Source organism: Mytilus trossulus, chromosome 7, assembly GCF_036588685.1.
Source record: "Mytilus trossulus isolate FHL-02 chromosome 7, PNRI_Mtr1.1.1.hap1, whole genome shotgun sequence".
Taxonomy (NCBI): Eukaryota; Metazoa; Mollusca; class Bivalvia; order Mytilida; family Mytilidae; genus Mytilus; species Mytilus trossulus.
This window is the reverse complement of record NC_086379.1, coordinates 40,882,852-40,904,878: the sequence shown is the minus strand read 5'-3', so window position 1 is coordinate 40,904,878 and position 22,027 is coordinate 40,882,852. Positions and strand designations below refer to the sequence as shown.

Genomic DNA, 22,027 nt, shown 5'->3' with positions numbered 1-22,027 from the left:
TCCAAATTTGACATTAAGAACAGTTTATATATCTAGGATTTTTAACCTTGTTGTAATACTTGGTAATAAAAAGTTTAGGTATGAAGGTATGAAAAACTCATCAAGATATGGGCCTTCTGTTCTTCTTTGGTTTTTTACTGTAGCTTCAAATTAGAATATTTAAACACAATACACCATAATCATCACAAAATTGTTGGGATATTTGGCGTATTCTTGTAAGCAGTATCTGATTTTACACTCCAACAGGCTCAACATTTATTAATTGAAACATCTTGCTATCTGATAGTTTTATATTTGCATTGCATCAAAACTCCTCCGTCAAAGTTACAATATAAAATCAACAATTCTGATTTTTATAGTTTTTCTTATGTTGTACTGTTACACCACTATCCCAAGCCAGGTAAGCAGTCTTCACGCTGAGTGGCAGCCCAAACTTGTTTAATTGCTCTCGGGCCTGTAAAAATCATATCTACAGGCCAACAGAATCTAACTAAAAAATTTCAAAAATTGAGCCCTGGGCCTGTTGATGTTCCAAGTTCATCGTGAATACTGGGTAAGGGGAGGGTTTGGGGCCAAACAAACTGGTTCAACCCTGCAAAATTCTGTATGTGCCTGCACCCAATCTTTTCAGTGGTTGTTGTCTGTTGTATCTGCTGAATATCATATACACATAAATCAAGCTATTAGAATTGTTTTGCATTTGTCAAGTTTGTGCCTTTTATAACTGACTATGTGGTGTGTGTGTTTTTGTCATTGTTGAAGTCCATAAGGCAACCTATAATTGTTTAAAATTTCTATGTCACTTGGTCTCATGTTGAGGGTTGTCTCATTGGCAATCGTATCACAGTTTCTAATTTTATATATAGTCCACAAATCACTGAATTTCCTGAAGCATTTAGAATACAGGAATGTGTAAACAGAGTATGAGGTCAAGGTTTAGAAAAGAAATAAACACATGAATTAGAGCTATAAATACACATCTATTGATAAAAAGACATGACATTTACATACATTCTACAAAAATATAAATCTCTGAGAAATAATAATTCGGTAAATTAGAAAAAAAATATTATATATAACAAAAATCATCAACTTAATTCTATGCTTTTAAATTTCTGTAAATCATATGAATGTAAAACTTATGTTGCTTATAAAACTTTATTCTGAATATAATACACACATGTATAATACTTATGTTGCAAAGTTTGATCTCTAGATGTCCTTTTCTTTTCAGTGTCATTTGTTTGCTCTTCTCATTGTCAGATGTACAACCCATAATCATTAGGAAATTATTTGATCAGAAAATTTCTCATAACTTGTGTAATAAATATTTATGTTGGACAGATTGATTGATTGTTCGTTGGTGTTTTAACCCCTCTTTTGAGAGTGACCTTCAATAGGAAAGCTGACAATTCTAGTCAATTAAGATTGGAGTTAATTGCACCTGCACCAGTGGGGTTCTAACTCTCAACCTCAGTGTTGACTGGCTAGTGATTACATTAGAACTAGTTAGACCACTTGGCCGACGAGGCCCCATATATGTTTGACAGATTAGCGGACATATTATGCCATAAATTTACATTTTCTAAACAATAAAACATATCTTTTGATATATGTTGGCTGCTGAGGTTTTGATTATAAGTTCAGTTTCGGCACAACTATTTCATGCAAATTACTTTGGCAGAGCTTATTTCATTTGAATAAATTTTTGAGGATACCACTGAATAAAGAAAATTGTGTTATTGACTACTAGTATTCATAGTTATTTTTTTTTTAAATTAAACTTTAAGTGAAAATGGTTTTTATTATTATGGAACCTCATTAAAATAAAAAAAAAAGTCATAAGAATAACTTAGCAACCACAGATAAAGAAATACATGGAAATATGATTATAAAACTAAACTTAAAAACATGAAAGACAGTCCATAAAGGTGTCAGTACTTGTCTTAATTTGAACAATAGTTTCCAAGAGGAAATTTTAAAAATGTACACATCAGAATCATGCATATTCTGTCTACATTATTGTTACAATCAAACAGCTGCAAACAAAGTAATACAGGTGAAATTTTGATTGTCACATTCAATACAAGTATGTCTGGATTCATCACTTTCAAAGTTTAAAACGAAAAAAATATAAACTACAAAAAAAGTCATTATGCATTTTATGCGTTCCAACAATATATTAAGCATGGTTGTACAAGCTTTAATGGAAAAAGGAGCCAAAATCAATAAACTTTTCAAAGATTTGCATGATTTGTGGTAGAGGGGTTCAGGATGGGGTTTGGTCCCAAACTTTATAAACAAATTTGACCGTATAGTTTGTCTTTGCTTTTTCTTTGTAATAACTGAAGCAGTGCTCTAACTGTTGTTTTTTGAAATGATTGGACAAAAGTTCAAACCACTACTAGTATAGGATGTGAGTATATGTGATTGATGTGCCCTGACTAAACAAAAAGTAAAAGTGCTTGATAAATCATTTTCAACAACAATTAAGGTTTTGATCTAAAAGGTGGCTCACTGTAGCTACATGAGACAAGCCATTTTTTACAATGATACAAATTACTGAGAATATCATTTAAAGTCGTATGAAACGAGTGAGTTGTGAAAAATAATGTTTGTCCAATTCTTGAACCAATGCATGTATACATCATAAACTTAGTCCTCTGTGCACGATTTTATCATTATTTTCGCAAATTTATCATATAATCGTCAATTTTTTTACTCTCTGTTACGATTTAACAAATATGACTGCTCATTAAATGTCTTGTTTTGAAGCCAAGTTTTATCGATTGTCACCTTAGTAAACAAATCACAAAAAGCATGGGTATTGAGCACGTGTTTAACATTTATAATCAGATATTGTTTATTTCAATGACAGATCCATGCGTATTGTAGTCACCGGATTTCAACGCGGAGGGTTACGCTCGGGTCACTATGCATACGGAAAATATGTCGGCGAATGCAAGCAATTAAAAATAAGTAAACTTCTTCTAAATGTGGACAAATTAAAGTATTTTCCTCAGAAAAAAGTATATCTACATAAGTTGTATAATGAAAACTATCCATTTAGTTATAAAAAACATATGCATATTTTTTTTAAATTTGAGGTTTCTTATGACTTTAAGTATACAGGGTAATACATAATACATAATACATAACACATAATATTCAATAAATGCTAAAATCTGGTCTTGTATGCACCTCCATAAAGCAGACAATCATTCATAGGTGGCAGTGCAGAGGCCATAAATGTATTGTGCTGTATCACAGACACTGCTCCGAAAAAAATTATCCTATAAACATTAATATGTTATATTTTAGGAATACAGTAATTTTTTTTAGAGACGAGTGCCTGTGTCCTGTATATTTGCCTTTTATTTAACATGCTAACCCGACAGGGGATCTTTATGTCAACATTTATTTAAAAAAAAATGTCTTAATATTGGCCAATGTTTTATTTAAAACCTGAACAGTTTAATATACCAGAAGGAAAAAGTTACTGTAAGACAAATGTCTACCGGTATTGTAAAGTTCAAGCCTTTCAACTTTTATGAACAGAAGTTTGATTGTAGAATCTTTATAAAAGACACTTAAGTTGAATGCTTCTTGATTTTTGCTATTTCCGTGAAACTATTCAAAAAGCTAATTTATATTAAAATTGATAATGGAAATGGGGAATGTGTGTCAAAGAGACAACAACCAGACCATAGAAAAAACAACGTTTATAAAGGACAACTATTTGTTCTCTCCTTGTTTTCCTTGATAGATAAATTTGATGTATCATTATAAAATAGTAGATTTTTTTGGCAACTCTCTCTTTATGTAGATACCATTTCACGTCACCTATCAAAATCCTAAAATCCTAAAGAAGAGCAGGAAAATATGAAGAGCAGACTATAAGGGGAATGTAGGAGTTCTCGTTTTTTTTTTTTTATCTATCTTAATTTACTTATATATTTTTATGAATTGAGAGAAAATTAAATTTCACAAAAACAAGATTGCATGGTTTTATAAAAATTTTGCAAGCAAATTTTTCAGAAATGTTTACCTTTTTCAATACATTAAATTCATAGTCTACCTTAAATACATAGGTTCCAACAAAATCCAGGAAAACTAGTGCAAAATGAATAATAATAAATCTAGAGTATAATAAAAATAAAACACTATCATAAATGAAGTAGGTTGTATAAATAATAGAAAATAAGAAAAATTCTGAGAGTGACATTTAATATACAAACATGAAAGGTTTTAACAATGTTAAAAGTTTCTACAAACACAGGTTTGTAATCCCTTTGAAAGTTTGCTATAAAAATATGATGGTTAAATCTACAGTGTGGTCAGTTGGTTAAAGAAGAGGTAAACAGAAGTTCCCAAGATAAATGAAACGAAAGTTATAATAAAAAAAGATAAAATATACACATCATAACTTAATAGTTCTCAAAAAAAGAGAAAGTTTTCAGAGTTTTTTTTTAATTTATAGACTTTTGATATTGCTAAAAAAAAGTTGCTTCATTTATTTACAATTGAAATCAATTTTAAAAATGGTCTGACTGAAGCTCAAAATGTATATCAGCACTTATATGACTTTAATTCTATTCCTTATAATACACAGGTTTATAACCAGTGTACAATAGGAATAAAATGGATAATTTCAATTTTTATATTATAGAAAAAAAATGAAAAAAGAAAGATTTCTTATGATACATAAATTTACAAAAGACACCTAATTGATCTTAGTACATGAGTCCTACACAATGTTTAATTACAGAACAACAATAGACATGAGCAAATACACATACTGGAATAACAAGACATTACAATCACAATAAAAAAATAAGACTCATCTGTATCTTAGTTACAGTAGAACATATATTATCTGAATATCATTAATATCTACAGTAGAACAAGACATTAACAGATAAACAATACAATCACAATGAAAAAGTAACATGCATAAGACTCATCTGTATCTTAGTTACAGTAGAACATATATTATCTGAATATCTCATAAATCTACAGTAAAACAACAGAATACATATTACCTACAGAAGAAGAGTATATACTTTCTGTATCTCATACATGGTATAATATATATTATCTATATCATATCTATAGTCACTATAGTATAGAAGATATAGAAAATAATGTATCTGTATCATTCAAGTTGACCCATTTTGCAATCAACGACAATAAAAAGTATTTACATGTACCCCCTATCTAAATATGGAACATTTAATCTGATAAATTATGGTGGGTTACTATTTTCTAAAGATAAGTTTAATTTCAGGTTTTTTTTTTTCAGATATCAATTCATTTAAAACATATTTTATAACATCTATTGCATATTGCAGTGGGAAGTTTAACAAATGTCAGACATATTGCAGAAAAAAATCATTATGACAAACATTGTGAGGTGTGGCAGTTCATTATTGTTTTTACAAAAAAAAAAACAATGTGCACCATTTTTATATCTAGTTTACTATTATCCTTTAGTCTGTCTGTGAATCCTTTTGGAAATTTGCATTCTCATAAGACACAAGAGCACTTTTGTGTTATTCAGTACCAAGCTTCTGTTGGTCATTGTTAGTAAGTCTAACTTTGTGACATCTTTTCAGATACATAGCTTGTATTCTCCCTTTTGTCTCATTCTTTGAAAAAGATGCAAGTGCAAAATTTTTGCCTAAGAGCCCTTGGTATAAAAATGGAGAGAAGTGTCACATGCTACATCTTGTATCTAATTAACTTCAGCAAGTTCAAATTAATACATAGCTATTTTAATATACCAGGAATAGATATTCCTATTGTTATCTCCCCTTAAAACAATTCCTATTGATATCTCCCCTTAAAACAATTCCTATTGTTATCTCCCCTATCTCCCCTTTAATCAGAGAATGGATTTCAATGTTTTTTGTAGAATTTCATTGCATATTGCAATTACATTTCCTATTTATTCATAATTTTCATATTCTCTTTCCTGAAGACCTTCCAATCTACATAGAAGACGACTGGATTTCCAAGGAAGAAGAAAATTACAAAATTATAGTTTATGATGCCATTTGGCACAGCCTATAATTTTATTTTATCACAATGGTTTTGGAGGTTTTTTATATGATGCATAGATAGCCATTTATTAAAATTTATAATGTGTTGGAGCACAAGAAAATCTGCAAGCTTTACACAGTACATCTAGTTTTGTTTTGAATTTAGGTTTTGAATAATTTTGATTTTAATTTTCAGTTTTTACATGTACACATGCATTATAAAAGTATGTAAAAATTAAAAAAAAATTATGATAATTGCATCTGTGGTATTATTTCTTGGTTAAAGGCTTGTAATGAATGGATTTGAATATTCAGCACTCTTTCTGAAAGATAAACCAATATAGACAAATAAAAAAATCCTCAATATTAAACAACATTATAGAACAGTGTTACACACAAATAGGAATTTAATACTTCCGAGGTCTGTAATTGCATTATAACAAACTAAATCTAAATATCATTGATTGAGAACTTTAGCATTTGTCTTTTCATTTGTCTCAGTTTCATACTTTCTCAAGTCTTCCATGGACATATCTACAATTTGAAAGAAAAAAAAGACAAAATTGTATTACATAAATATAATAAATGTTAGTTGCTAAACGTTCAGTTGATAAACATATACAAATGATATTAGAATAGTGTTAAAACATTGATATTCTCTGCTGATATAAAAAAAAACTTTTTACTATACAAATTTAGGTATACATAAATAGTATATTTAACTTCTGTTCTGAGGGAACAATTATATCATGTATATCTTGTATTATCACAGTTCAATTTGGGGTCCATCATTATGTAGAAAAAAACAAATGTTTTTTACTCTATGAACCAAGAGGAAAGCTTGGCAAATCTCACTTTTCTCTCTATCTTTCAAGTTTGTAAAAATAAATTTTATAATTTTATATTTCCTACAATGTAAGAAAATTGTTATTATAACTTGAATATACAAAACTGCATGGCATTTTGCAAATAAATCAGTTAAAAGGATAACTGGTGGATCTAAAACTCTACAAATTTTACAAGAAATGGTGGTAAAGCAAGCTTACCTATCCATTCATCAATCCATGCAAATGCCTGCTTGTGTCCAAGTACTAATATATCCCTTATTGACTGTAAAGAGAATAAAAGACTATTACATGTATATATTCATGAACAAAAATAATGTCACGGTTTCAGTAAGTTTTGACTCTTTTCACCAAATTTTGAAAACAGTATGACAAAAATGTATGAAAAGGGCTGTTTGACATAAAAAAAAAATCTTCAAATTGATGCATACCATATCTTTCTATTCTTATATATGAACAACTTTTATCTCACATTGAAACCAAACATTAAGCATTGGTTCAGACACACCATATCCACCTTTCCTTGCAGATCTCTTATCGTGTACATGGTAGATTACCTTAGCCTTATTTGGCACAACTTTTTGGAATTTTGAATCCTCAATGCTCTTCAACTTTGTACGTGTTTGGCTTTATAAATATTTTGATATAAGCGTCACTGATAAGTCTTATGTAGACGAAACACGCGTTTGGTGTACTAAATTATAATCCTGGTACATTTGATAATTATATACTAATAAATAAATTTGGTGTATTTACCGTCTTCTGATTGGTTAAATTATTAGTTTTATTTTCAATGTTGTCAATTTTTATGGCGACATGCCCACTCTAACGTTGTATATTCATACGCCAATTTGTGTGTACGTTGTTATTGTTAATATAAATAATATAAAAAATTCTTTGAGACTTATTTTTGATAGAAATTTATTTATAATGAATGGCAATCATTTATTTTGATTTTATTGAACCATAAAACTAATTTTTGACTCTTCACATTTTACATAATCCGCTTCACGGATTATTCAATGTGAAGAGTCAAAAATTAGTTTTATGGTTCAATAAATTCAAAATAAATAATAGCCATTCATTAAATATGAATGTCAGTGACAAGGTAATTGTCTGTCTTAAAAACTTTCTTCTATCCAGATAGGTTTTCATGTGCTTTTTCTTCTAAAATTCATGCACAATGTCTTCTAAATAGTTTTCTGATGAATTTTCAAATGTTTTACCAACTTATGAATTTATAGTTCAACAAAAGCCTCTTACCCTTTGTCCAAACTGCTCAACTTTTGTTTGCATTCCCCACATTTCAAAATAAACTTTAACAGCTTTATACGAACACATTATTGGTTTGCTAGTATCCTGTAAAAAAGACAAATAAGATAATAAAAATGACCATACATTTATTTATAAATAGAAACATACTGAGGAAAATTTTCATTTATCTTTAATCATTTTTGTACTTCATGCCACATAAAATTTTACATTTATCTGGTATTGTTTATCAAACTTATACAGCTAATAATTATTCTTATCATATGTTCATTGATTTGATTTTTCTTATTTTAAGCAACATCAGTGTTGACTGGCCAGTGATTATAATAGTAACTACTTAGACCACTCAGCAAACAAGGCCCCTATTTAAATTGATGTGTTTTTATGCCCCTTATGTTTTCTGGTCTTTGTGTCTTTATCGTTCTTTTGGCCACCCACTCATCCGTCTGTCTGGCTTCAGGTTTAAGTTTTTGGTCGAGGTAGTTTTAGATGAAGTTGATATTCCAATGAACTTGAAACTTAGTACACATGTTCCGTATGATATGATCTATCTAATTTAAAGCCAAATTATATTTTTCACCCTATTTTCACGGTCCACTGAACATAGAAAATGATAGGGGGGATGGGGGTATTTGTGTACTAGGGACACATTCTGTTATATATATGTTTATTGATCTGAGTTTAGTTATACAGTCTTATGCTTTATTTCTATGTGTAAACCACACATGTAACACTTATAATATAATAACCTAACCTTCCATCCTTTCTGCAATGGTCCTCTGTCTGTTTTTGTAGACTTGAAGGTTTTTAGATCCTAAAAAAAATATAACGAATGTTTTACTGGCAAATAAATAAGTCAAGAATAACTAAAACCTTTCTTAATCTCTCCATAGATTGTATATCTTATTCATTGAAAATCATGAAACTTTACATCCTCGAAAATAACCCCCTATACGGTAGCTAGTACATTCAAATTTTAAAGTGACATTTTTTATTTTTTTAAACTTTTTTTACTGAAATTAATTTATGTTTCAGGTAAACTATTAAATCAATCCTTTATTCTTTACACATGTTACATAACTTTTTGAAACCAGTATTACAAATCCATATGTCTTGTACAGATCTGAGACATATTTTCTATATCATATTGGTTTTGATGAAAAACAATAATTACCCAGTGAAATATAAACCGATAATTTCCCTTCTCTAGCAATGACTGACGTCAAACAACTGTGATTTGTTTTAGATGTTGCATCAAATCAAATTGAGATTGTATCTAGAAAGTTACAGTTCCTTGTATTTTCTATTTTGTTCCCCTTAAAAAGCCTACACTTAGTAGTTATAAAAAGAATAACTACTAAAAGAAACAAAATACTGAAAAACATCCAACTCATGACTGAAAACTACATTGACAATTAACTCACATACTACCCGTATTTGAGAGTAGATGTTTTTTGGTGCTTGTTAAATATTTTCTATATCCAAATTCTTTAATTATTATGTTAATATCAGTCAATTTAATCAATCTTACCTCTTCTTTCTTAAAATTTTTCTCTGGAATGTCTTCTAAAGCTATATCTATATGTTCTACTTCTCTGACTTCTAAATCTTCATCAGATAAACCTACGCACTGTAATATAGAAATATTCTATATTTTAATGTTGGAATTCATTTCCTGATGACTGTCAATTAAAGAAGCTTTCTTGAAACGCTCACATACCCCATGCCCCCACATTGTCACTTGGCAAACAAAATCAAACTTGATTTCATTTTTTAACATTAATAAGGCCGTTTTCTCGCTTGAATTGTTTTACATTGTCTTATCGAGGCCTTTTAAAGCTGACTATATGTGGTATGGGCTTTGCTCATTGTTGAAGGCCGTACGGTGACCTATAATTGTTAATGTTTGTGTCATTTTGGTCTTTTGTGGATAGTTGTCTCATTGGCAATCATACCACATCTTCTTTTTTATATTGATTCCTACATTCAAAGATTCATAACTCCATTGATATGCACATCTACATATTATGTCGTCATTAACTACAAAGTTTCATAAAATTCTGTTTTGTGGTTTCAGAGGACAGTCAGGAGTTGTACAATCAATCTGTTGCAGAAGCATTCTCTGGCCAAAATTCTAAATTTAAAGGAGCATCGATACTTGAAAAAAGCATTGAATTACGATTTCCCATCCAGTGGCAGATCCAGGGGTGGGGTCCTGAGGATTGAACCCTACATTTTTTGGACAATCAATGCAAATGAATGAGGACACATGGCTAGAACTCCCCTTTTTATCCTTGGTTGGGAACCCCACCTTGTGAAAATGGCTGGATAAATGGTTGGGTTTCAAATCTAGAGTAATTTTAATGACAAGAACATGACTGACTGGGTCACAAACATTATACACTACATAACTGTGTTGCCTAGTTTTGGGGGTATAATTATAACTTGTGTACATAGTGTCACTGTGTACTGTATTGCTGAAGTTGGAAAGATTTTGTTTACTGATACTGTAAATTTGTAACAATCGTCATGATAAAATCTATGATTGTCAGCTTGAAGTTTCCTCTGATTGTTTCAAAACTGAAACCAAAAATTCATATGTATTGTTTTATTGGGCAGTTTCCTGTATGAAATCATCCTTTTTTTTTGTATAGTTTTGTAGCATATGCATTATAAAAAATAATCTTACACATGCAGGAATTTACCATGTGTCAGTGTGTACTGTATATAAAACCTTGTATGGCAGTAAAATAATTAGTGTCTACTAGAACTAGCTCTTTGACATTCATGATTATCTGTGTTTTCAATGGTCCAACAAATGAAACATTGTTTCCTGTTTGTTTGAAGATGTTTAACACTACTTCCTATACATCACCTAAAACAATGGTATGGTATTTCGGATATGTTAGTTGATGAAATCAAATTCACAAGAAAAACAACTGAGGCCACGGAAAATTGATTGTTGGTTTCCCCATACATGGGAAAATTTTAAAGACCCGGCAGGCAGGCTTTTTTTTTTTTGTAACCATGAGTTATTTTATATCTATATGTTTTGGTTCTACAGCTGAACTTTAATCTTTCATATTTCCAACACTTTTTGTTGTCTCTGAAAAAACCCCCCCAACATTTTCATTAATTTAAATAAATTAAATTACCCGGCGGTAAATCAATGTCAGACCCAGACGGGTTAGGGGAAACCATGAATTATTTTTCCATGGCCTGACCTTCAACCAATACCTGACAAACTCTTTATCACATACCATGCTGCAACTTGCCTAATTTTACAAATTACCTGATTTCAAATCTTTGCAAATGATGCAGTTATATCAAATACTTACATTTTCACTTGATCCATTATTATTTTCGTATCTTGTTTCTATATATACTTTAAATAGTGGTACAAATGAACACTGTAAAGAGAATACATACATAAAATATGCAATGACTACATGATCTTATTAACTGTTAGTGGACAGCTTAGTGAACAGGTCGTGACTCGTAAGGTTATTATTTGCATACAACATGTTTGAGATTATCATGTGACATGATTTTGCACTCAATTTTCATTATTCACTGACTACATGGACTACATTTTGTACAAACTGGTGCACATTACAAATTTATCATTCAGCATGAAATTCTCTTTTTCATTCTCTGTGCATCTATAAACTTACATAACAGATGCTATTCTTAATAATGATTTATTATTGGTATTATTGGTATACATTGTAATTTGATGTCATCAAAATACATCTATTTTTAAACATGTGTTTTCGTAATTCATTTTTCAGCCTTGTTTTAACTTGAACAGCCTTAGGAGTACTGACAGCATCTTTGAAAACTAACATTAAAAGAGGCTAGAGTATTTGTTATCATTTTGTTTTAATTTCATATAATTACTGAAAAGCTGTTTTTAATTAAATGCAAACTTACTGTGTATTCTGTTGATTGAAAATATGAAAAGGAAAGAAAAACAAACATTATAAAGATACAACCAAAAACACAATTTGTAATACGACTAGTGGTGTAACTAGGTTTTCCAATTTTTATATTGTAAGTATTGTTTTAAATTTTGTTACATGTATCATATAATAAAAGAAGATGTGGTATGATTGCCAATTAGACAACTCCCCATAAGAGACCGAACAACACAGACATTAAATATCTAACAACTATAGGTCATCGTACTTTATACTTTTATAAATCAGAGAACTGACTATGATCTGAAAACAACAATCTGTTTCTATTAGAAATTAAAATACAAAATTATACAAAACAGAATTTTGTAGTTATAACCATTGATTTTCATATATATATATATATATAAAGGGTTGTCACTGACTCAGACGTACTTATGAATATAATTATTTTCTGTGACTGTATCTTACATTAATTTGTAGGATCCTTTACTATAGATAATTTAGCTGATCTGTAACAATAACATCTTCATGCCTTATATATCATGTACTGTAGTACGCCGCTAGATTAAAACTGACGTGGAAAGGTAACATATGGCCACCGAAAGCTCTTTTTTTAGAGAGCCCAGGTGGTCGTGTGGTCTAGCGGGACGGCTGCAGTGCAGGCGATTTGGTGTCACGATATCACAGTAGCATGGGTTCGAATCCCGGCGAGGGAAGAACCAAAAATTTGCGAAAGCAAATTTACAGATCTAACATTGTTGGGTTGATGTTTAGACGAGTTGTATATACATTATGTACACAGCCATGTATCACCATCATTGATGGCGATCCGATGGATACATCTGTTGTAGGGTTGTCACTGACTCAGACGTACTTATGAATATCATTATTTTCTGTGACTGTATCTTACATTAATTTGTAGGATCCTTTACTATAGATAATTTAGCTGATCTGTAAACAATAACATCTTCATGCCTTATATATCATGTACTGTAGTACGCCGCTAGATTAAAAATGACGTGGAAAGGTAACATATGCCCACCGAAAGCTTTTTATTTTGAGAGCCCAGGTGGTCGTGTGGTCTAGCGGGAAGGCTGCAGTGCAGGCGATTTGGTGTCACGATATCACAGTAGCATGGGTTCGAATCCCGGCGAGGGAAGAACCAAAAATTTGCGAAAGCAAATTTACAGATCTAACATTGTTGGGTTGATGTTTAGACGAGTTGTATATATATATATATATATATATAGATATTTTTTTACAAACTGTAATCTATTTGCAAATAAGCTTTTTACTACTTTCTTTTCTGACAGTCTGTTATCAGCAAGTATGTTTTATTAAGTGAATAAACTAACCTGTTTCTGTATAAGGGTAATAATTCCATGCTTTCTCTGTGATGTAGAATATGTTGGGGATCATACTTCTGATCCAGCTAGGCAATCGGCTGTAATTAATGCAAAAAAATGTTATAATACTGATTGATTGATTTGTATTTAATACCCCTTTCATAAACTATTGTGCTATTCCAAGGCAGTCATATCTTAATAGCCTGAGTGCCCAGAGAGAACCAACAACCTTAAGCATGTTAAGTGGGAAAATTAACAATTCTAGTCAATCAAGATTGGAGTCAAGTGCATCTGCCACATGAGAGATTATAACTGACAACCTCAATGATTAAAGACTGGTGATATAGTCTTGGCCACAGACATGATAGAGCCCCCCCCCCCCCCCAAAAAAAATGAGGGTTATAAATCAACTGGTGCCTCTAAAATAAATTACATATACATCATGGTTAAAACTTATAACTTCATATATGAATAAATTGTTATTTTTATTCAAATGACTAAACTTTTCTTATCACTCTTAAATATTGTTTAAATTGCTGGTCTCAGAGACCTCAATTTCAAGGTCATCGAGCAATGACCAAATTTCAATTGACCTTAGGTCCCTTCTATGTATTGATCATGAGTAATACTAACATTTCTGAGGCTTTAACTTTTAGAAAAATGTCACCGTACGGCTTTGACAAAAATAATAATCTTTTAAGACATACTGTCATGACTGTAAACGACAATTAAGAAAAAAATTATGTTGATTTATATTAATTACTTAGAAATATGACAAGACCTTGAACTCATTTTTCTTTCTTAGGACAGGGAACCTCAAATTAAAAAAAAATCCAGGTCTCTATCACTTATGGTCTATATGATTTACTTATATAATCATAATAATTATATATTTCATTTCTGTCAGATACATTTAGGGGAAAGTGAAGAGACCATAACAAAATCAAAAGGTCTTTCAAAGTGGGAAGACTTTATAATAATAATAATAACAAGGAGAACAAAATCAACATATCATTCCACAGAAAATATAATAACATTCAGAACAAATTTGAAAGGTCTTTCAAAGGAAAATTGGAAAGATTACCTTAATATAGTCAACCTTACCTTATAGTCTTCCTGTTTTATAGATTTTAAAAAGGTGTTTGATTCAGTCATACATAGTGGTATTAAATATAAACTATTACAGATGGGATTAGGAGGGAATTTTAACAACATTATAAAGAACATGTACAATGTTAGCTCAACTTGTTTAAAAGCTGGGAAATATTTAACTGACTCATTTAGAGTTAAATTAGGGGTTCGACAAGCTGATAACCTAAGCCCTAATCTTTTCAAAATTTGTATAAATGACTTTCCATCATATATTGATAATGTTACTGATGATCTGATCTTAGGTGATACTAATATTAATTGTTTAATGTATGCAGATGATATTGTTTTGCTCTCTTCCACATCATATGGTCTTTAAATCTAAATTTAAAAATGTTGATAAGTTTTGTTCTGACTGGTGCTTAAATATAAATACCAATAAATCAAAAATTTTAGTATTTAATAAGCAAGGTAGACTTATCAATGACAAATTTACTCTTCAGCAAGTTGAACTAGAATGTGTACAGCACTACAAGTATTTAGGCCTTATATTTTCTGCTTTAGGGTTCTTCTCTCATGCAAGACAGGAATTGTACAAAAAGTGTCAACCAGATGCTCCGCAGGGCGTAGCTTTATACGACCGCAGAGGTTGAACCCTGAACGGTTGGGGCAAGTATGGACACAATATTCAAGCTGGATTCAGCTCTAAATTTGGATTGTGATTTAATAGTTGACACAGCATAGGTTTCTGACACAGAATGAATGTGTTCTAATGAACTTAATTTTTTTGTTTTCTCTTAGAGCAATTCACTATGCTGTTGAATATTAATCCTCTCAAAAAAATGTTTGAAGAAATTTTCTTTTTATTTATGAAATTTCAAATGAGAAAAATTGAACCCAATTTTTTAATCACATCCCTCTTTCCCTTATTCCAAAACTAATCTCAATTAAAATATTCTAATGGAGTTTGCAACAATAACTACTCATTTAAATACATCATAAAATATTAAGATGTAAAAAAACTGCTTGTTATCACTGAATGGTAAAGATTATTTAAATTTATCAGTTGGTAGTAAAAAGTGAGTATACAGTGTATATTGTATATAACAAAGAATTAAGTTGATTCTGGACAAAGAAAGATAACTCCAATTAAAAAAATTTTTGCAATAAGATATTTCTTGCTTACTATTCTGGACAAAGAAAGATAACTCTAATTAAAAAAAAATTTGCTATTTCACAATATTGTGAAATTAGATATTTCTTGCCATTGCACAATACTGTGCAATTGAAAAGACTTGCTATTGCACAATACTTAATATAATAATTTTAGATCCTAATTTGGACCAACTTGAAAACTGGGCCCATAATCAAAAATCTTAGTACATGTTTAGATTCAGCATATCAAAGAGGCCCAAGAATTTAATTTTTGTTAAAATCAAACTTAGTTTAATTTTGGACCCTTTGGACCTTAATGTAGGCCAATTTGAAAACGGGACCAAAAATGAAGAATCTACATACACAGTTAGATTTGGCATATCAAAGAACCCCATTTATTCAATTTTTGATGAAATCAAATAAAGTTTAATTTTGGACCCAGATTTGGACCAACTTGAAAACTGGGCCAATAATCAAGAATCTAAGTACATTTTTAGATTCAACATATCAAAGAACCCAACCGATTCATTTTTTGTCAAAATCAAACTAAGTTTAATTTTGGACCCTTTGGACCTTAATGTAGACCAATTTGAAAACATGACCAAAAGTTAAGAATCTACATACACAGTTAGATTCGGCATATCAAAGAACCCCAATTATTCAATTTTGATGAAATCAAACAAAGTTTAATTTTGGACCCTTTTGGCCCCTTATTCTGTTGGGACCAAAACTCCCAAAATCAATACCAACCTTCCTTTTATGGTCATAAACCTTGTGTTTAAATTTCATACATTTCTATTTTCTTATACTAACGTTATGGTGCGAAAACCAAGAAAAGTGCTTATGTGGGTCCCTTTTTGGCCCCTAATTCCTAAACTGTTGGGACTTTAATTCCCAAAATCAATACCAATCTTCCTTTTGTGGTCATAAACATTGTGTTTAAATTTCATTGATTTCTATTTACTTAAACTAAAGTTATTGTGCAAAAACCAAGAATAATGCTTATTTTGACCCTTTTTTGGCCCCTAATTCCTAAACTGTTGAAACCAAAACTCCCAAAATCAATCCCAACCTTTCTTTTGTGGTCATAAACCTTGTGTCAAAATTTCATAGATTTCTATTAACTTAAACTAAAGTTATAGTGCGAAAACCAAGAAAATGCTTATTTGGGCCCTTTTTGGCCCCTTATTCCTAAAATGTTGGGACCAAAACTCCCAAAATCAATACCAACCTTCCTTTTATGGTCATAAACCTTGTGTTAAAATTTCATAGATTTCTATTCACTTTTACTAAAGTTAGAGTGCGAAAACTAAAAGTATTCGGACGACGACGACGACAACGACGACGCAGACGACGACGCCAACATGATAGCAATATACGACGAAATTTTTTTCAAAAATTGCGGTCGTATAAAAAGGCTATTATAAACTATAATTGCAAAGATGTTATTCGTTCACATCCAAAAATTACTACCAGTCTACATCTATTTGATCACATGATCAAACCTATTTTTTTATATTCCTCTGAAATTTGGGGTACATTTAACCCAAAGAGTAGTAAATTTATAAATGATATACTCTTAGATAAAATTTATTCAGATCTTGAACCAGATAAACTACACATGAAAATAACAAATTTTTTTTGGGGTGTAAATAGAAAGAGCAGCAATTTTGCAGTATCATCTGAACTGGGTAGATTTCCTTTTGATATTAGTATTGTGAAAAACTTACTTAATTATTATTTTAGAATTGAAAATATGCCTAAGACTCTTTATTATACAAAGCCTTACGGACGTCTAAAGATTTAGATGATAAAAATCACAATACATTGTAGTTGGTATAGCAGTGTCAGACACGGTCACACCTATGTAAAATTATTGATCTGCCTAGTAACTTTATTAATTTTAGTAAATACAAATTCAGAAAATGTTTACTTAATTGTTTAAAAGTATCCTATGGTAAATCTTGGGAGAATGCTTATAGCCAAAATAGCCAAGGAAAACTAAGAAAATTAACATATTGTCAATTTAAAACATCATTTTGTAAAGAAAATTATTTAGATATATATCTTGGAATAATTTTGATCTGAGAAAAGCTATCACAAAATTCAGGATTTCTTCTCATAGACTCAAAATTGAAACTGGGAGATATTCCAAATTAGAAGTTCATCAAAGAATTTGTGTTAAATGCGATTTAAATAAAGTGGAAGATGAACTTCATTTTCTTATAGAATGTCCTGTAAACTCTAAAGATAGAGACTAGCTGTTGTTTGATCTGATATTCAAAGAATGTAAAAAAAATACTCCTTGAATATGGTCAATAAATTTATTTGGCTATTAAACTGTGAGTCTATTAATATTTTGAAACAACTTGACTATTTCTTATCAAAACACCTGCCTTGAGTAAACATTTATTATATAACACCAGGGATACTGTAAGCAATATTTATAATGTCTAACTTTAGCATACTGTTTTGTTGTTCTGCTTTATTGTATTTGTAATTGTTTATAACTTTATATTGTCATATATGTATATGTACTTTGCCCCTTGAGGGTACCTCTTGTGGAAATAAGAGATATTCTATTCTATTCTGCAGTCAACCTGTGAAAAATACAGAACAATTGTAAGTGATTTCTGCAGTCTCTTCTTTCAAGTATCATCATGTCAAACACCATGTAGTAGGTTACCTAAGTCTGTTCAAATACATGTTTGTATATCTATTGACAATTTGTCCCAAATTGTGGTTGTTAATTTTAAACAAATTGTCACAGTCTCCTCAAGAGCTAAGTATAGTCTCATTTATAAACAGATGCTACTTACCTGGACAAATAAACCCTTTTCTCTGTAAATCTTCCCTTCCCATGTTTACTTCTTACCTGGACAAATAAACCCTTTTCTCTGTAAATCTTCCCTTCCCATGTTTACTTCTTACCTGGACAAATAAACCCTTTTCTCTGTAAATCTCCCCTTCCCATGTTTACTTCTTACCTGGACAAATAAACCCTTTTCTCTGTAAATCTCCCCTTCCAATGTTTACTACTTACCTGGACAAATAAACCCTCTTCTCTGTAAATCTTCCCTTCCCATGTTTACTACTTACCTGGACAAATAAACCCTTTTCTCTGTAAATCTTCCCTTCCCATGTTTACTACTTACCTGGACAAATCAACCCTTTTCTCTGTAAATCTTCCCTTCCTATGTTTACTACTTACCTGGACAAATAAACCCTTTTCGCTGTAAATCTTCCCTTCCCATGTTTACTACTTACCTGGACAAATAAACCCTTTTCTCTGTGAATCTTCCCTTCCCATGTTTACTACTTGCCTAGACAAATAAACCCTTTTGTCTGTGAATCTTCCCTTCCCATGTTTACTACGTACCTGGACAAATAAACCCTTTTCGCTATAAATCTTCCCTTCCCATGTTTACTACTTACCTGGACAAATAAACCCTTTTCTCTGTAAATCTTCCCTTCCCATGTTTACTACTTACCTGGACAAATAAACCCTTTTCTCTGTAAATCTTCCCTTCCCATGTTTACTACTTACCTGGACAAATAAACCCTTTTCTCTGTAAATCTCCCCTTCCCATGTTTACTACTTACCTGGACAAATAAACCCTCTTCTCTGTAAATCTTCCCTTCCCATGTTTACTACTTACCTGGACAAATAAACCCTTTTCTCTGTAAATCTTCCCTTCCCATGTTTACTTCTTACCTGGACAAATAAACCCTTTTCTCTGTAAATCTTCCCTTCCCATGTTTACTACTTACCTGGACAAATAAACCCTTTTCTCTGTAAATCTTCCCTTCCCATGTTTACAACTTACCTAGACAAATAAACCCTTTTCTCTGTAAATCTTCCCTTCCCATGTTTACTACTTACCTGGACAAATAAACCCTTTTCTCTGTAAATCTTCCCTTCCCATGTTTACTTCTTACCTGGACAAATAAACCCTTTTCTCTGTAAATCTTCCCTTCCCATGTTTGGCGTGGTCACATTCTTCATTCTTAACCACTTCTACACCTTCTCCATGTTCACTTTGTTCATGACTGTGCTTTGCAATCATATACAGCTGACCAATTTTATACTGCAATCAGGGAAAAAAACACAACACATTTAAAAACCTCGCTAATGCATGTAATGCTGGATATTAACAAAAAAATGTCTACCTATAGATGTTAAAATGAGCATAGAGCATGGCATGACAGAACTAAGTTCTTAATTAATTCATCATTTTCAAGTAACAAGGAACATTTCAAACTTTAAAATAATGAATTTATCACGTTTATAGACACATGAACAGGGCTCATATTGCTGTACACATTTGTAGGTGAGATGCAATATATATAATATACATCATGTACATGTGTATATTCATTATTTTCAAACAAAAATATGTGTCCATTGGACACATGCCTCACTCACACTTTTAACATTCCATATTTAGTGAACTGATAAATTTTTATCAAAAACTTCATAACCCTCATTCATGTCATTCTGTAATATCAATTACAACAGTTCACATTCATGACAATGCTGTGTATGTCATTTAAATATATGTATATAAATTATTTTGTCAGATAAATTTGACTGCCAAAGTGAAACAATAGTCTGTACCCATTATACATTTGTACCTATCTATGATCAGGAAATTAAAATGGGAATTTAGATGACAGTATCTATGGCAGAATCTAAACTTTAATTGTTTAACAAAAAGGAAACAATAGACGAAAACATCCTGGTTATTCATCAGCATCTACATTGTACATGTTGTATATAATTATAAGAATATAACTGAAGAAATTCAATAAGTACATGTATGAAGACTGAAAAACTTTCATTGTCATGATTGTTTAAAGAAAAAAATTAAACTTGTAATTGTATCTTCTTCCTTAAATTTCTTTTGTCAAGTCAAACATCATTGAACACAGAGATGCAAAACATTTCTTAACAATACACAGAAAAGAAATTAAATTGGGGCTCTGCACATTTTTTTATTTTAGCAAAGTTAAATTTTGGTGGTTTTTGTATGTACATGTATCTTGTATATATGCTGAATTTAACAAATGTTATAAATATATTAGATTTTGGATATCAAACAATACATGAATACATGCATGGTAAAAAGTGTTGTCAGACCTGGAGATATAAAGGTCCTGAAGGTAGTCGAACTAGTTGAGATAGGGAAGATTTTCTTTGGCTTAATTGGTGAGATCTCTGCATTAAAATAGATCCCAGGATTTAGGGTTAAAATCTCCCTGGTACCTACCATGGATTTGCAAAACATTTGTTACTAGCTACATTCATGACATTGTAAAATTAATGTCAAGTGCAATATTAAATTTCTTTCCTTATTCTTATAGAAAAGTATAAACTTTGTTATGTTTTGATAAACATAGTTGTTGTCATGTAAATGTATCAAGGCATTTTATATTACATTATATTAGATATTATTGTATAGCAATATAATATTTCCCACAAAAAGCAACCAAAAGTTAGCGTGCAATAAATTCTAATATTGCACTAGTGCAATAAATCTTCAAAATTCATGACGTCACCAACAACAAAATCTTAGTTAAAACCTATTTTTACTTTAAAATATTATATTGCTATACAATAAAAGGGTTATTGCATGAATATTGGGGAATATTGTCCCTCGTAGAACATATATTGCACTTGCAAGCTCGTCCAATATAAAATTCTACTCGGGACAATATTCCCCAATATTCATGCAATAACCCTATATTATGGCAAGTATTGTAAAACCTAAACAGAGAATTTCAAAGGTATTAAACCTGAAGTTTATAACCATCTATCATTTGTATATGTGGGAAAATCATATGACTTGCCCCAAAAATTGATGTCTGCAATTCATTTGAAAATATAGCTTTCTATATATATGACAAGGTTATTTGTTTCATTTCTTGGGGTTAAAAAGTGTGGTCATGATGAAAAGTCAAGTCATTCACTCATTGTAGTTCAAATGTTGAGCCCTTATTTGTTAACTTATTTACAAAAACAATGTCTTACTTATACTGTAGACTTATACAAATCTATGTTTGGGTTAATTTTTCATTACCTGCAAAACTAGAAGATAAAAAAATGAAAATCTAAATAATACAATAAGTTCAGAAAAAGCATGATCAGTAAAAAAAAAGCTTGTTTACCTCTTCAACTGACAATGGCATGCATATTCTATATTCTTTTAAATACATGATGTATTCAGCTGCTTAACATGTCATTGGGATCTAAAACCACTACAGCATTCACAAAATTATGTACTTGCAGGCTGTTAATCTTGAAATAATCTTTTGATTTTCAAGATAATCTTATCTACTAATGAACAGTCCCGAGGAAA

General features: G+C 30.7%; 1 protein-coding gene across 1 annotated transcript; it reads right to left on the bottom strand.

Annotated features, from left to right (window-relative positions):
• Positions 1–4,079: 4,079 nt before the first annotated feature.
• On the bottom strand, positions 4,080–22,024 carry LOC134725081 (cytoplasmic phosphatidylinositol transfer protein 1-like). The gene is made up of 10 exons (XM_063588599.1): positions 21,837–22,024; positions 19,608–19,756; positions 13,434–13,522; positions 12,092–12,099; positions 11,497–11,568; positions 9,690–9,788; positions 8,913–8,972; positions 8,150–8,245; positions 7,088–7,151; positions 4,080–6,575 (listed from the first exon to the last, which is right to left on the bottom strand). Exons 1-10 carry the CDS (start codon positions 21,882–21,884, stop codon positions 6,499–6,501), a joined length of 762 nt encoding a protein of 253 aa, XP_063444669.1. The 5' UTR covers positions 21,885–22,024; the 3' UTR covers positions 4,080–6,498.
• Between the last annotated feature and the right edge of the window lie 3 nt (positions 22,025–22,027).

Excerpts from the sequence above, each read along its gene's own strand:
- LOC134725081 (XM_063588599.1), bottom strand. The coding sequence starts at position 21,884 with ATGTATTTAAAAGAATATAGAATATGCATGCCATTGTCAGTTGAAGAG. Across the intron at positions 13,523-19,607 it reads AAAAGGGTTTATTTGTCCAG|CCGATTGCCTAGCTGGATCA; the intron begins GTAAGAAGTAAA and ends CATTAATTACAG. Across the intron at positions 8,973-9,689 it reads AAAATTTTAAGAAAGAAGAG|GATCTAAAAACCTTCAAGTC; the intron begins GTAAGATTGATT and ends TATTTTTTTTAG.